We start from the raw sequence: 15,276 nt of genomic DNA, 5'->3' as shown, positions 1-15,276 counted from the left end.
TTTTTAGTTGCATAAACACTAGTTATAGTTACACGAACACAAGTTGTAGTAGCATGAACATCATATATTAGCATCGAAATTTTCTGACAGTGCCCAATTTTCGAGATTACTTTTTTGTTTGACTGATAACTTTTTTTCATGTATATTGACAATTTTACCCCTGCTAGATGTTTATAAACATCTAGCAATTAGATGTTTATCATTTCTCGGGGGTAGGGGGGGGGGGGGTTGTTCGTACTTGATAAAGCCAAGGTGGGTTATCTTAAACTTTTTATAAAGAAGTTGATCAGACTAAGTGAAGAATCTATAGGATAAAGTTAATGAAAAAGGTTCAATGTATTAGTAAGATTTACAACCTATTTATAGTGCAATTACGACATTCACAAAATATGTAAGAATGTTAATAAAGACTAGTCGTATATACAGGTGATGCAGGTGTTAACAACTTTATGTAGCTATATATATGAATAAATATAATTTTTTTTTTTATTTAAAACTATTGATGTTCTTTTGTATATGTTGTTATATTTTAAAATTGAAGTTGAGGAATTTTTCTTAGTTCAATACTGTTACTGAAAAATTTGGTCGATGATTTACTGAAAAATAGTGATTGCATATTTTTTTTTTACTTACTCATATGACAAGTTGCATTAATTCTCTTTTTTAATTTTTTATAAAAGTAAACGTTGTTTTAAATCATTAGAGACTATTCTAGTCATTTTAATTTGGGATACCACTCCTCATCTCGTGGTTTATATAATAGAAATATCAGTTAGTATGGTAAGACGCAAACTTTTAGTTTAAAATTAGGCACGATCCAAGCCTAATAATATTAAGAAGAGAACATGCCACCTTTTTTAATATAATAACTAGTTTAATCTATTTAGCAACCAATTTAATTTATTTCGTGACCAGTTTAATATATTCAGTAATTACATTCTCTAACCCATTCAGTGATTGGTCTAATCCATTTAGTGACTAGTTTAATCTGTTCGGTAACACTATCAAGTTATTTTTTGAAATTGTCTGTTGTAATTCGAGAATCAAGAAAACAAAGGAAGGAGAAGAGAAAGGATGACTAGAATAGTGTTGGGTTAGAGTAAAATGAAATGAATTTGTTAGAAAAATTCAGAATTGAGTTCTTCTAATTTTATATTAAAATTAGACTGCATATCCTAATAATTTGGATAGAAGAAATATACACGAGAGATAACAAGGGTAACTAAAGATATATTAGGATACTTTTCAAAAAAAAAAAAAAAAAGAGATAGACCAGGATATTTTTTTTTTTTTGATTAAAAATTTAAGTCAGCACAAGGGCTAATCCCTACAAAGCTACTAGCCTGTAGGAAGCACCAACACATTAGGGGCCAAGGGGGAGCGCTCTACCCACTTGAGTTAACTCATATCCTTAAGAGATATACTAGGATAACTAAGAGATTGCAAATTATGGAAAATAAAATAATATCCTAAAGATATTATATGATCTCTAACACTATAAGTAAACAACATTTCCACCATTAGCAGCAACAAACAACCCCCCATTCATACATATACATCTTTGCTACTTAACCTATACCAACCATTCCTTCACAAAATGAGCCTTTGATCCTCTCTTTTACTTCTATTTGGACATTTCGTTTGTTTGCTTTTATATGAATTGCACTTTGGTAATAGTGGTGGTTTATGTTTAACATGTTTTAGCTTCTTTGACCAATTGATCATCATGTGCAAGAGGATGGCTAATATTACTAGATTGATGTTTGAGCTAATTGAAATTTTTAACTCATGTTTGACCATTAATTTTATGTTTATGGTGGTGTGGTGTCACTATAAGTTAGAAAGATTGATCATGAATTCTTTAAAAGTAATTCGCTTTTTGATGATGTCAAAAGGGGGAAGATTATGGCAAAGTAACTTATTTATTATTCTTAGTATGGTCTATTCTCTACTTAATACGATCTTGCATTATAATATTATATTCTAATTATGTTAGTTTTTATATTACTTTGCCTTGGTTTGTCATCACCAAAAAGGGGAAATTGTTGACCCAATATGGTTTTGATGATGACAAACTAAAGTAATTTAACTAACAAAGTTTATGAGTTTTATGTGTGCAAGAATCATTGTAAAAGGTTGTGCCATAGCATTGAGAATGCTTGTTATGAAAGGTGTCGAGGTGCATTGTTCCTATGGATAAAGAGAATACTACAATCAAGGTTGAAGTGAAAGGCTTGACTTGAAGATTGAAGTGAAATATTCAAAGGAACAACTATCCTAACATGAAGGAAGCTTAGAATGCATGAGTTTGTATTTAAGTTTCTAAATGTAAAAAGGGAACAAGATCCGGAAAGGTAAGGAAACTTGAGTTTAAAGTTGGAATGATGGTTTAGAGTCTCTAGTTAAGTTCCTAGGTTTAATGAGTCTAAATGGTAACAAGGTTGTGTCGATTTCTATTAATTAAGTCTAGGAGTTCCTGTTCGTTCCTATGTTGGGAACAGACGTTGGTAAGGTTTGGGAACACAGGTTGGGAACAGACCTAAAACGTCCTATGTTGTGCGCCTAACATATATGAAGCGCTTAACTGATTTATTTAGGAGTCCTAGCTTAGTTTGACTAGATCCACTAATTTAGGGATTAGTTAGGAGTTTGTTAGGAAAAGATTTTAAAATGATTTTCTGTTTTGAAAAGAATAATATCTTATTTTAAAATCTTATCTTTTTATTCTAAGTAAAATCTTATCTTTTGAAAAGATTTTCTTTTTAAATAAAATCTGATTTTTCGGTTTTTATTTAAATATTTTAAAAAGATATTTTTTCTTAAATCATTTATTTTTAAATAGTTTAATTATTCCCCAAGTATCTAAAACCACGTAATGTTTTACTGTTAAACGTAATGTTTTACTGTTAAACGTTTTAGTGGGTTTAGTGGGCTGGTTTATTATTTCCCAAGTATTAATTAATTTATATGGTTTAATTACTCCCAAGCAAACTAATATCACGTTTAAGCTTATTGCTACACTTATTGTTTTGGAGTAATGGGCTTATTATTTTATTAAAGCCTTAATTTATTTTAATTAGTTTAATTAGGCTTCAAGTTTTATAAACCACGTTATACTTTACTGCTTCTCTTATTAGTTAAGTAGTGGTTAGTGGTTATTTAATTCTCAAGTAAAGTTAAATAAAAACTAATAAATTAATTAAAGTCATGGAGATCATGGGATAGTGGATTAACTAGTGGTAAGTTATTTCATGACTACTTATGTTATAAATAGGCGCCTAAACCTTAGAACATTTTGTGTCTGACTTTTATTAGTCACACCAAAGTGTGTCTGACTTTTATAGTCTCACCAATATGTGTCGGACTTTAAGTTATTCTTACATAAAGTGTCAAACTTTAGTAGTCCTTCCATAGTGTGTCTGACTTTTATTAGTCACACCAAAGTGTGTCTGACTTTTATAGTCACACCATGTGTGTCTGACTTAGTTAATTTGTCTTAAGTTATCTAAAGTGTCAGTGCCTTTTCTTTAGAGAATTCATACTTACATTAATCGAGTTTTTATTACTCTTCCATTGTTTTACAAAGTGTATTTTTGAGAAAAAGGGTTTGAGTGAACTCTTGTAAGTGTGAAAAAGCTTTGAGTGAAGCAAGAGAAAGAGAAAGAGAAAGAGAAAGAGAAAGGAACTTCTAGTGAAGTTTGAGAGAAAACGTCAGTTTTTGGGAACTGTCGTTGGGAACTTGAGTTTAGTAACTTAAGTTGTGGCTCAAGAGAAAAGTAATAGGTTTGTAAACAGAGTCGTTTGGCCTATTATAGTGGAAAGTATTGAGTCAAAATCCCTTGTGGTCGAGGTTGTTTCTTCCTATTAGGCTTAGGAAGTTTTTCCTCGCTAAAATCTCTTGTGTATTTCTCTTGTTCCTTTCGTTGTTTTATAATTCCGCAAAAAATAACGTATATTTGTCACACTATAATTCACCCTCCCTCTTATAGTGTTCCTTTAGAAGTCAACATTATGCACACAAGATCCTTGTAGAGGTGTTACAAGCTGGTGTGGAGCATAACTCGGGGGTGGGGGCAGCCAATTCTCCTCACTTGCAAATGTGGAAGCCTCTGGGAGAGGGTTATTTGTGGATTAACACTGATGTGGATGAGCTATCGAGGAGATGGAGGTAGGGTTGGGTGATGTTGCTCGCAATAATGAGGGGCAGGTGTTGGGATGTGTGGTGGAGTAGGGCCAGGGCCGGCGGAGGGGCGGCGCGACCGGGGCGACCGCGCAGGGCCTCCGCCAGTTAGGGGCCCAAAATCAAATCTGGTATGGTATATTATAACTACGCATCGAACAATGACAAGCAAAATTGCTTTGGCTTAGTGGCGAGTGCTTTTAAATAAAACCCGCTAGTCAGGCGTTCAATTATTCACAATGACAATTTTTTGAAAAAGCACACACTAGACATGGAGACATAACTTCCCACAATAATTACTATGTTTCCCCATAATAATTACTACTGTTTCCCATAATAATTACTATTCTATTCTTATCTCTTTTCTTTCCACTTTTTTTTTAATATTAGTTAATTATATTGTTTCTTGTTTCTTGATCTAGATTATTTTGTTCCTTCAAAAAAAATATACTAAAAGAAAAATTAGTTTAGCCATCATCTATACCAAGTATTCTATGTACTCCATATATATATATATATATATATATATAGTCAAAAGAAAGGGTCCAATTTTAAAAAATTGCACAGGGCCCCGAAAATCGTTGCCACGACCCTGAGTAGGGTTGTGGGGATTGGAGGGTGGATGTAGTTCGTCAGATGGGTAGCGAGATTGTGGAGATGGAGAGTGATAGTTTGAGCATGATCCAAGCTTTGCGGTAACAGTCGTTGGGGTCTAGTGAACTCCATTTAACTTTAGATGATGTTCTTAAATTAGCTTCTTTTTTTATTTCAGTTAGTTGGCTTTTTGTTCAACGTAGTGGTAACAAAGTTACTCATAGTCTAGCTCACTTTCAACCTACAGAAGTTGGAAAAAGGTGGTGGATTGATGATGTTCCTGAAAAAACATTGTTTCTTTGGCTCGTTGTGATATGATTAATTAGTTACCTTTTTGGTTCCTTTCAAAAAAAAAATTACGCTCATGATTAGGGGTGTAAGTGGATCGGAATGGATTGGGACTTTGCCAAATCAAAATCTAGTCCAAACTTTTTTGGACTCGAGAAAGTAAGTCCAAGTCCGACCCGAATATTTTTTGAGTCGAGTCTAGTGCAGTTCGATAATTTTTTATTGAGTACGAATCTAATCTAGCCTGGTCCAATATTATAATATTCCTCGATTTAGATTCAATGATTCACAAAGTTTGCTCATAATTAAATTTGAAAAATTAAGCTCATTATATCCATTCCATAAAATAAGTCACATACATCTTTTATATTATATACTAGTTTTTTTTTTGGGCGATGCCTCGGTAAGTTATAATAAGAAATATGTTATTATTTTTAAATTTTATAATGTATTTAACTACTTTTTCTTATTTTTTTGTCTATTAAGAAATTGAAAAATTCACGTCACGACATGATAAGTAAAAGAAAATTGAAAGGTTTGAGTTTGAAAATAATACCTTACAAGTAATTGTGGTAAGTGAATATTACATTAATATTATATTGTAAGTACGTAATAAGAGTGTTAGATTAGAGATGTATACACTTGTTTAAGCCTTTTTAGTTGATTATAACTATTGCAAGACTTCATCATATTTTATTTCAAATATTAGACAACAAAGTCATAGTGTATTGATGGTGAACTTCTTACTTTCTATTTCAAATGTCACGTGTTTGATACCTTCACTTACACAATTTTTTAAAGTGAGTAGTACACATAGAAATAAAACATTCACATTAGAAATTTGAACAGATTGCCAAGTGGCATATAGGCTTTCTTTCACATGCCTTTTAATATATATATACTAGTCTTACATGCACGCAATGCGTGCGATAACGTGTGAAGTAGAAAATGAAATTAATTGGATAGAAAAACTGTCTTTACATTTTGTTTTCTCAAAAAACGGATGTTTAGTTTAAATGTCCTACTTTCCCCCTTTTTTCATTTAAAATAAAAGAGTTGGTTATATCCCATTTTCTTTCTTTTATTGCTTTTTTTATTTTTTGGTGTCCCCATGTGTTGCCTTATATAATATATATATATATATATATATATAATATATATATATATATATATATATATATATATATATATATATATATATATAATTATAATATATATAATATAATATAATATAATATTAAATGTATATTATATATAAAAATATTTTTGTCCTATACTGGACTTATTGGACTTCAAAAAGGTGAGTCCAAATCGAATCCGGAAAAAATTTGGACTCGAAATTTGAGTCCAAGTCCAGTTCAAAAAAATTTCATTTCAATTCAATCTGATAAGTTTGGACTAAACTGAATTGAAATATGGATTTTTTGCAGTCTTGGTTACAAGTTACACCCCTGCTCATGAAGTTTACTGTGCGTAGTTTAAGTCCCCCGACCATGCCGACTCATCATTATTGCTTTAGCTTTGCTTTCTGCCTTTCTCCAATCCAATGAAGCATCCGCAATTCCGCTTTCTATACCTAAAACTTCTTTGTTTTTGTCCCCTGCATTTGATTGGATCTTTGTTTATGCAATTACAAAAATTCCTAATTACCTCCTCAGTAAGTAAACCCTTCATGAATCATGGTATAAGATCAACGTCATCAAGCTTGCGTCATCCTGCCAAACATTGCTGATGTCACTATTCTTAGTCAAGAGTGTGAGTAGAGATGGCGATATTTCTTGAGCCCAACCCACTAAAGCCCACTACTAAAACCGTCCAGTCCAGACTATGAGACCTGTCCAACCCGACCCATAAACCAGACCAACCCAATCCAAGTAAATATTGAACCAAATTGTGTATATTTTAATCAAATTGCATATATTATAATTCAATCAAATTTAAAAATAATGAAATTATTCATTAATATTAATATTTGTATATATTTTCAATTCATTTTTGAAGATTTTATGTAACAATAATGAATAATTTTAATGATTAAATAATTTTGAAAAAATATTCTCATGCCGGCCCGTTAGCCCGGTCCAGCCCACGAGACCCACGAACCGTGAAAACCGGTAACAGACCGGTGTGGGCCAAGATTTTTCAGCCCGCGGACCAGCTCGCCCAACCAATGAATTTCACGGTCTGGTCCTGGACCGTGAAATCTCAGCCCGGCCCACTACGGCCTGCACCAGTGGCCATCACTAAGTGTGAGTATAAATGTTAGTGGAATAATCTATCATTCTCATAATATAGTGTTTGTTTCTCTCTCTATTTAAGTTAAATTTAAAATTGTCAATTAAATATTTTCGTTAAAATATACAAAAAATGTATTGATTATGTAGGATTCTGTTAGATTCGCCTCAATGTATACTTTCACAATATCAGCTTTTTATATTTTCCATTGATACAGAATTGAACATATTGAAAGTCAAAAAGTATATATTGAATATTGTGCAAAAAATAAACATGCATTGTATTATAAATGGGAGGGAGTACTAAACATTTAATTGTTAAAATCAAAATATGAAATAGAGATAATGGTGAATTTTCTACTGCATTTACACAAATACTCCATAAACTTATTTCACACGGGCACCAATACGTCTCGCAAGTACGAGATATAATTTAACAAACAAAGTTGAATACTTCCTTCGTCCCCAATAGATTTTTCATTTCTCATATTTCACATTTTCCAATGCACATCTGATTATTAATATCTTAATTATATATTAGTAAAAATATAAAATTTTGATTTTCCTAATCAACTCAATGAGGTGAATCGAACAGTTAAGACCCCACATAATGAATGTATCTTCTTACAAAGATCTCACAAGGTACCCCGAGAATTTAAAAAATTCACCATATACCATCGTACTTTTCAAACTTCATCGTATACACCTTAGTTTTACGCAAATAACAACGTGCCATTAATGACGAACGGTACAATGTTAGATTCCGTAAGTCATGAACTGAACTAAATTGAACCGAACTGAATTGAACTGAATTGAAATGAACTAAACTGAACTGAAATGACCGAAATGAATAGTGATATGTGAGAGAAAAAGTATTGTCCAGAGCTAAACTGAACTGAACTAAACTGAACTGAACTGAACTATACTGAAAATAAGATGGGTAGAACAGGCCCTTAGAGGGACAAAAGCCATGTTAGAAGAGCAATTGATGCACTAAACAATGGTATGGAGGAAAGAACGTGCGAGATTAGGGTTCTGAAGGGTAAGGGTCTGTTCTGTTCTCTTTGGCATAAAACAGCTGAACTAAACTGAACTGAACTGAACTAAACTGAACTGAACTGAATTGAATTGAATTTAATTGAATTAAACTCAATTGAATTTAATTGAATGTAATAAATATATACATAATATTTAAATAATAATATGAATATGAATATTAAATAATAATTGTAATGATAAGTATTAATAATGAATAATAATAATAATAATAATAATAATAATAATAATAATAGTATTTTGGATATTTTTAATGATAGTTAGAATAAAATAATATAATAATCATAAATTAATAATAATAATAATTAATGATAATAATATAATTATTATTATTTTTATATAATTTGTATTAATATATTAATACTGGATGATGATTATATAATAACAATAATATCTAAGAAGTAAGTTAATATTTATTTTAATAATTAGATTTAATACATAATAATATTTAGTAATAAAAATAATGATTTGGTCGGACCGTACAAAATTGCATCATAAACCGTTTTGACGCGATTTGATTGGTGTATGGGCTAAAAAACGTGGGTTTATTTGTGCTTTTGACCTAGACCATGTTCCTCCTAATAATAATAGCAATAATAATGAGTAAAGCTATAATAAACAAAATAATATATAGAAATAATAATAATAGTAATAATATAATATATATAGTAATAATAATAATAATAATAATAATAATAATAAGATTAATTAGTAAAATAAATTAGACCAACAAAATAATAATATTTAACAAAATAGTTATAAAAGAATAGAGTTGAACTGAACTGAACTGAACTGAACTGAGCTTAACTAAACTGAATTGAACTGAACTGAACTAAAAATAAGTTGGGGAGAACAAACCCTAAGTGGTTCTCCATTTTTGGTGGAAGTTGCAAGCTGTGATTTTGAACACGATTGAAAAGGGAGGAAACAAATAAATAGATTTAGACAGATAGATAGTGTGAGTGAGAAAAAGGGAGGAGATGTAAGGATTTACCCATTTTCCCCACTATTTGATAATTAATTGAGTTGAAGGGTATATGAAACAAGGGTAAAAAAGTAAAATGGTCATAAAAAATTTGTCAAAAAAAAAAATGTAGTTAAAAAAACTAGCAAGTGAAGAGATGGTATCACTAAAAAAATTAGAGGAAGTATATAGAGGGAGTATATGTTAAAGAGTTTTTGCGAGGATATACTAGGGTAATAGTGCATTTTGTGGGTATATATCTCACTAATTTTTTTTGTGCAGATATATCAACCTAAATTTAAGTCTTGTTTGAAGTTACCAAAAACACTATTTCGGCGAAAAAGTCAAATTTTCGGCCTTTGACTTGCTTAATTACTATTTGTATAGTGTGTGATATTCAATTGTTTCTATTACATTCATTTTCCTCCATCTTACTCAGTATCAGTGTGTGGCTCGGCTCAACTCGCGGGTAAGTCAAAGGCCGAAAATTTGACTTTCTCGCTGGAAATAGTGTATTTGGTAGCTTTTAACAAAATTTAAATTTAAATTGGTATATCCCTACTAAAAAAGTTTAGTGAGGTATATCCCCATAAAATGCACTATTATCCTGGTATATCCCCGCAAAAAAACTCTATGTTAAAACCAGGTAACGTTTAAGAAAAGAAATTGGGTAGGGTAGGGGGGGTTGGTTGTTCGTACTTGATAAAGCTAAGGTAGGTTATCTTAAACTTTTTCGAAAGAAGTTGATCAGACTAAGTAAAGAATCTATAGGATAAAGTTAATGAAAAAGGTTGAATGTATTAGTAAGATTTACAGTGGTTGTTCGTACTTGATAAAGCTAAGGTAGGTTATCTTAAACTTTTTCGAAAGAAGTTGATCAGACTAAGTAAAGAATCTATAGGATAAAGTTAATGAAAAAGGTTGAATGTATTAGTAAGATTTACAACCTACTTACAGTACAACTACGACATTCAAAAAATATGTAAGAATATTAATAAAGACTAGTCGCATATACATGTGATACGGATGTCAATAACTTTATGTAATTATATATATGAATAAATATAATTTTTTTATTTAAAATTATTTTGGTAATGACGCAAATTATTGATGTTCTTTTGTATATGTTATTATATTTTAAAATTGAAGTTGAGGAATTTTTCTTAGTTTAATACTATTACTGAAAAAATTGTTCGAGGATTTAATAATTCAGTATCAGCAATTTTAGTATAGTTTTTGTGCGATTATAAATGTTATTTTTTGAACTTTGTAAATACGAAATATTATATTGTTACGCTATATCAATAACTTTTTTTGATTGAATATTCTAATTAATTTCGTGAATTGATTTTGTCAATCTATTTTAGCAAGTTATTAATAGTAATTGCATATTCCATTTTTCACTTACTCATATGACAAGTTGCATTAATTTTCTTTTTCTAATTTTTTATAAAAGAAAACGTTGTTTTCAATCATTAGAGACTATTCTAGTCATCTTAATTTGGGATACCACTGCTCATCTCTTGGCTTATATAATAGAAATATCAGTTGGTATTGTAAGAGACCGCAAATTTTTAGTTTAAAATTAGGCACGGTCCAAGCCTAATAATATTAAGAAGAGAACATGCCACCTTTTTTAATATAATAACTAGTTTAATCTATTTAGGGACCAATTTAATTCATTTTGTGACCAGTTTAATCGATTCAGTAATTACATTCTCTAACCCATTCAGTGATTGGTCTAATCCATTTAGTGACTAGTTTAATCTGTTCGGTAAGACTATCAAGTTATTTTTTGAAATTGTCTGTTGTAATTCGAGAATCAAGAAAACAAAGGAAGGAGAAGAAAAAGGATGACTAGAACAATGTTGGGTTAGAGTAAAATGAAATGGATTTGTTAGAAAAATTCTGATTTGAGTTTATTTAATTTTATTTAAAATTAGACTGCATATCATAATAATTTGGGTAGAAATATACATGAGAGATAACAAGGCTAACTAAAGATATATTAGGATACTTTCCAAAAAGAAAATAAGAGATACTAGGATAACTAAGAGATTACAATTTTGATACCTACATTATGGAAAATCAAATAATATCCTAAAGATATTATATGATCTCTAACAGACTAACACTAGAAGGATGAGGAGCTAGCTGATGTGGTAGAGCACTCCCCTCTGATCCTTGAGGTCTAGGGTTCGATCCTTTCCCCCAACATTATGTTGGGGTATTTCCTTAGCATGCTTTACCAGCCAATGTGCTGGTAGTTCTTACAAGGCTAGTAGCCTTGGTAGGGTTTAGCCCTTGGACTGACTTAATTTCCCAATCAAAAAAAAAAAAAAAAAAAAAAAAAAAAACAGACTAACACTATAAGTAAACAACATTTCCACCATTAGCAGCAACAAACAACCTCCCAAACAAAACTCACAAAGCCAAAAAAAAAAAAAAAAAAAAAAAATAAGAGCGAGATGAACGGAACTCTGTTTGGTGCAAAACGTTATACTCTGAGTTTTGATGGATCACATAATAATCAAGATAACAAAGCTGGGGCTGGATGTATAATAAGGGATAGCCGAGGAGAATTGGTAATAGCAGCAGCATACAATCTTACGGAAACTTATCCTCACTACTGCGACGTTGCTATAGCTGAAGCAGAGGCACTAAAAAACGGCTTAATTTTGGCCAAACAAAAAAACCTCCATGTCTATCTCATAAAAGGGGACAGCAAGGAGGTCATTGATCATGTACTAGGCAACAGTCGAAGGCCGGCCAGACCCCTTTTAAGTAAGATCATTCAACAGATTGTCGGGATGTTCGATCGCTTTTCTCAGGAGATCGTGCTTGTTGATAGAAAAGCCAACAAAGTTGCTGATAAGTTGGCCTTCTGGGGATCTACCAGCCTTCAAGGGGGTCATATGATTTACACCACTTATGCTGATCTTCCTCCACAGGTTAATATTGACTCTTCTTATGCTCCCTTGTTTTGATTGCATCTGTGCTAATTTCTTAGGCAACATCTGTGCTATCTTCTAATAACTCATTGTTTTGACAGAATAAATTTCTACATTCAAGCTAGAGATGACTATGTATATAGTATTTCAATGGTGACTTTTTGATGCCTCGTAATGATTTAATATGAGATGTGGATCAGTGGATGTGATTACCAACTAGTTTAGTTGCTAAAATTTAGCGTGATATAGCTCCATGTAATGATGTAAATTGATATTTGCTTGCCCGGTAATAACTTATAGCCAAAACATCCGAAGCTGAATGTGGCTCAGGGCCTATTCTGTTCGGCATAAAACAACTCAACTTAACTGAATTGAACATAACTGCAATGAATAGTGATATATGAGAGTAAAAGTATTGTCAAGAGCTGAATTGAATTGAATTGAACTGAACTGAACTGATCTGAACTAATCTGATCTGAATTGAATTGAACTGAATTCAATTGAAAATAAGCTGGGGAGAACATGCTCTCAGTGGAGTACTAAATTTCAACTTATTTGGACTCTATTTTACAGGTTATGTGAGGATTTTAGTGTAAATTTCCTTAACTGTAGCTGCTCAAAAATAATTTTCGTAACTTATTAGTTTCTTCATCTCTACATATAAATAAATTACTGCTTTTAGATCATGCAGATTATAGTTGATGAATATTCATTGCTTTCATTCTACTCAAACACATTTTTCCCTAACTACAAACTTTATTTCTCCCCCCTATAAATTTTTGATCGAGTATTAGCGATTGGATTAATTAATATATCATGAAATTTTAGTCACAAGTCACAAGTCAGTAACTACAAACCAAAGACAAAGAGTATGTGGCAAATTCTTCTGAAATACTGAATTCGAGTGATTTTTTTGGTCCATTATAACAAACAGGTGGCTGGGCTTATTAGGCAAGAGAAGTCAGATAGCAGCACAACAGAAGATGAAGGAGAGAGCAGTAGCCTGGCCTCACAATTGGGCAAGGTTGGTGCAGCAGTTGCTGGAGCAGCTGTGGTAGGTTGGGGCGTGTTAAAGCTCTTTAACGAACTCTCCTCTGATTATCAACAACAACCTAAGTATAAAACAAAATCGCCTTGGAATTCTATCGTCGATACTACCCACAATCATTCATCTGAATCCTCCCAACATTTTGATCATTATACCCTCAACTATAGTGGGTCTGACATTAATCAGCTTCATGAAGGAGGGGCAGGATGCATAATTAGAAACAAACAAGGGGATCTTGTTATAGCAGCAGCTTACAACCTTGATAGTCTCTACTACGATCAATTTCATGTTGCTAGCTATTGCAGAAGCAATAGCTTGGAAAAGGGGGTTGGAGTTGGCTAAAACTAAAAAGGTTAAACTTGATCTTATAAAAGGAGATAACGAGGAGGTCATAAACCGTGTTCGTGGACGAGAGAAGAAGCCCCCCCAAGTCCCTTTATTAAGTGACTATATCATTGAGATTAGGGAGGGTCTTAATGAGCAATCAATTGATCCCGAAATTCAGGTCAGCCGGATTAAAAGTGAGGACAACGAAATTGCTAATGAACTGGCATCCTTGGGATCGAAACTTGAATCTGGATTAGTCCAGACTTATATGAGTGATGAAGAGCTTCCTTATAAGGTAGCAATGTTGATTGAGCAAGATAAATATAAATTGAGAGCACAAAAATTCCTTATGTAATGCTCTAGTACTTTTCTGTGTCGTATGTGTTCTTAAGGCATATACACCTCTACTTATGTTGATGAGAACCTTCAAATAATTAATTAGTTATAAGTGTATGCTTATGAGGTGTTTTTAAGGCATATAAAGTTCTAGTTAAAAGTATGTTTGTATCAAGACAAAATATAAGCTTGCTTGTTGTCCTAATTGAAGATGTTCTAAAATCTTGTCTTTCTCACTTGTTGCATTTGAGTATCTACTAATCTGATAAGATAAACCATAACTTAAAAAGACATCGATCTTGTCCGATGATGATACTAGTTGTCTATGCACACTTATGAGTGCGACAACATTTTTTTATTGTTGGAATTCCTTATTATCAAATAACTAGATCTACGTGTGGCGAAAACTTTTTATAATAGGGTATACTAGTTTTGAATCTTGGGTTATTGTTTATTTTATTTTTCGCAAAATTTTTGTTAACATTGTTGACTTTTTGTTGTTGTGAGTTGAGATTTTTCAACACCATTTTGTTTATATAATTTCTCCATTCTTTTTCTATTGCAACAATTATCACTTTGGGTAATTTCATATATTAGAACCATTTCACATTTGTTAAAAAAACCAACTTTAATTCACAACATTGTCTTTACTTGATGTTAATTAAACCATCATTAATTACTCAAATTACCTCAAAAAGTTGTATTTACTTTATTACAGATTTACTTATCCCCTATTCTAGTTAAATCCTCTATGCTAAACTATCCATATTTTTATTTTCTTAAACCAAACCCATTGTTGCAGTAGAAAAAGACAGCGAAAGTATTTGTCATTATACTTTAATATCTAGATTAGTTATATAAAATTTTATATTTTTAATGTTCGATTAAATAGTGTAGCTAAGTCGATTATTAATTAGTATCACAATAATTGGTATGACTAACAATAGCTAACACAATTTTAACAAGCAAAATACCTGAATGATACTTTAAGAAACAGAGGGTAATAATTTAATAGATGTAGGACCAAAAGAATAGAGAAAAAATATGAGTGTCATCCATAACTTCAACTTTTAATATATATAACACATAAACACTAATGCATATAAAATAGAAGATGGAAAGTCAAAAAGAAGATCATAATGCTTATGGTATCATCAATAAAATAATAATCGAAAATACTATTTAAGAGAGAAAAATCTCTTCATCAATCATGATCATATCAAGACTTATCAAACTCCCCCCTTTTTTATGATCTGCGACCTCAAATAGTCTAGAAAATTGAATCTTGATTTTCCAAT

At 31.4% G+C, this 15,276-nt stretch overlaps 1 protein-coding gene across 1 annotated transcript; it reads left to right on the top strand.

Moving 5' to 3' along the window:
- The first annotated feature begins 11,730 nt into the window (after positions 1-11,730).
- LOC125499115 (uncharacterized) lies at positions 11,731-14,214 on the top strand. The gene is made up of 2 exons (XM_048647649.2): positions 11,731-12,267; positions 13,202-14,214. The coding sequence occupies exons 1-2, from the start codon at positions 11,785-11,787 to the stop codon at positions 13,655-13,657; spliced, it is 939 nt and encodes a 312-aa protein (XP_048503606.1). The 5' UTR covers positions 11,731-11,784; the 3' UTR covers positions 13,658-14,214.
- The last annotated feature ends 1,062 nt before the right edge of the window (positions 14,215-15,276 follow it).

This window comes from Beta vulgaris, chromosome 6, assembly GCF_026745355.1.
Source record: "Beta vulgaris subsp. vulgaris cultivar EL10 chromosome 6, EL10.2, whole genome shotgun sequence".
In the NCBI taxonomy this organism is placed as follows: Eukaryota; Viridiplantae; Streptophyta; class Magnoliopsida; order Caryophyllales; family Amaranthaceae; genus Beta; species Beta vulgaris.
This window is presented reverse-complemented; position numbering and strand designations above follow the sequence as displayed.

Excerpts from the sequence above, each read along its gene's own strand:
- LOC125499115 (XM_048647649.2), top strand. The coding sequence starts at position 11,785 with ATGAACGGAACTCTGTTTGGTGCAAAACGTTATACTCTGAGTTTTGAT. Across the intron at positions 12,268-13,201 it reads ATGCTGATCTTCCTCCACAG|GTGGCTGGGCTTATTAGGCA; the intron begins GTTAATATTGAC and ends TATAACAAACAG.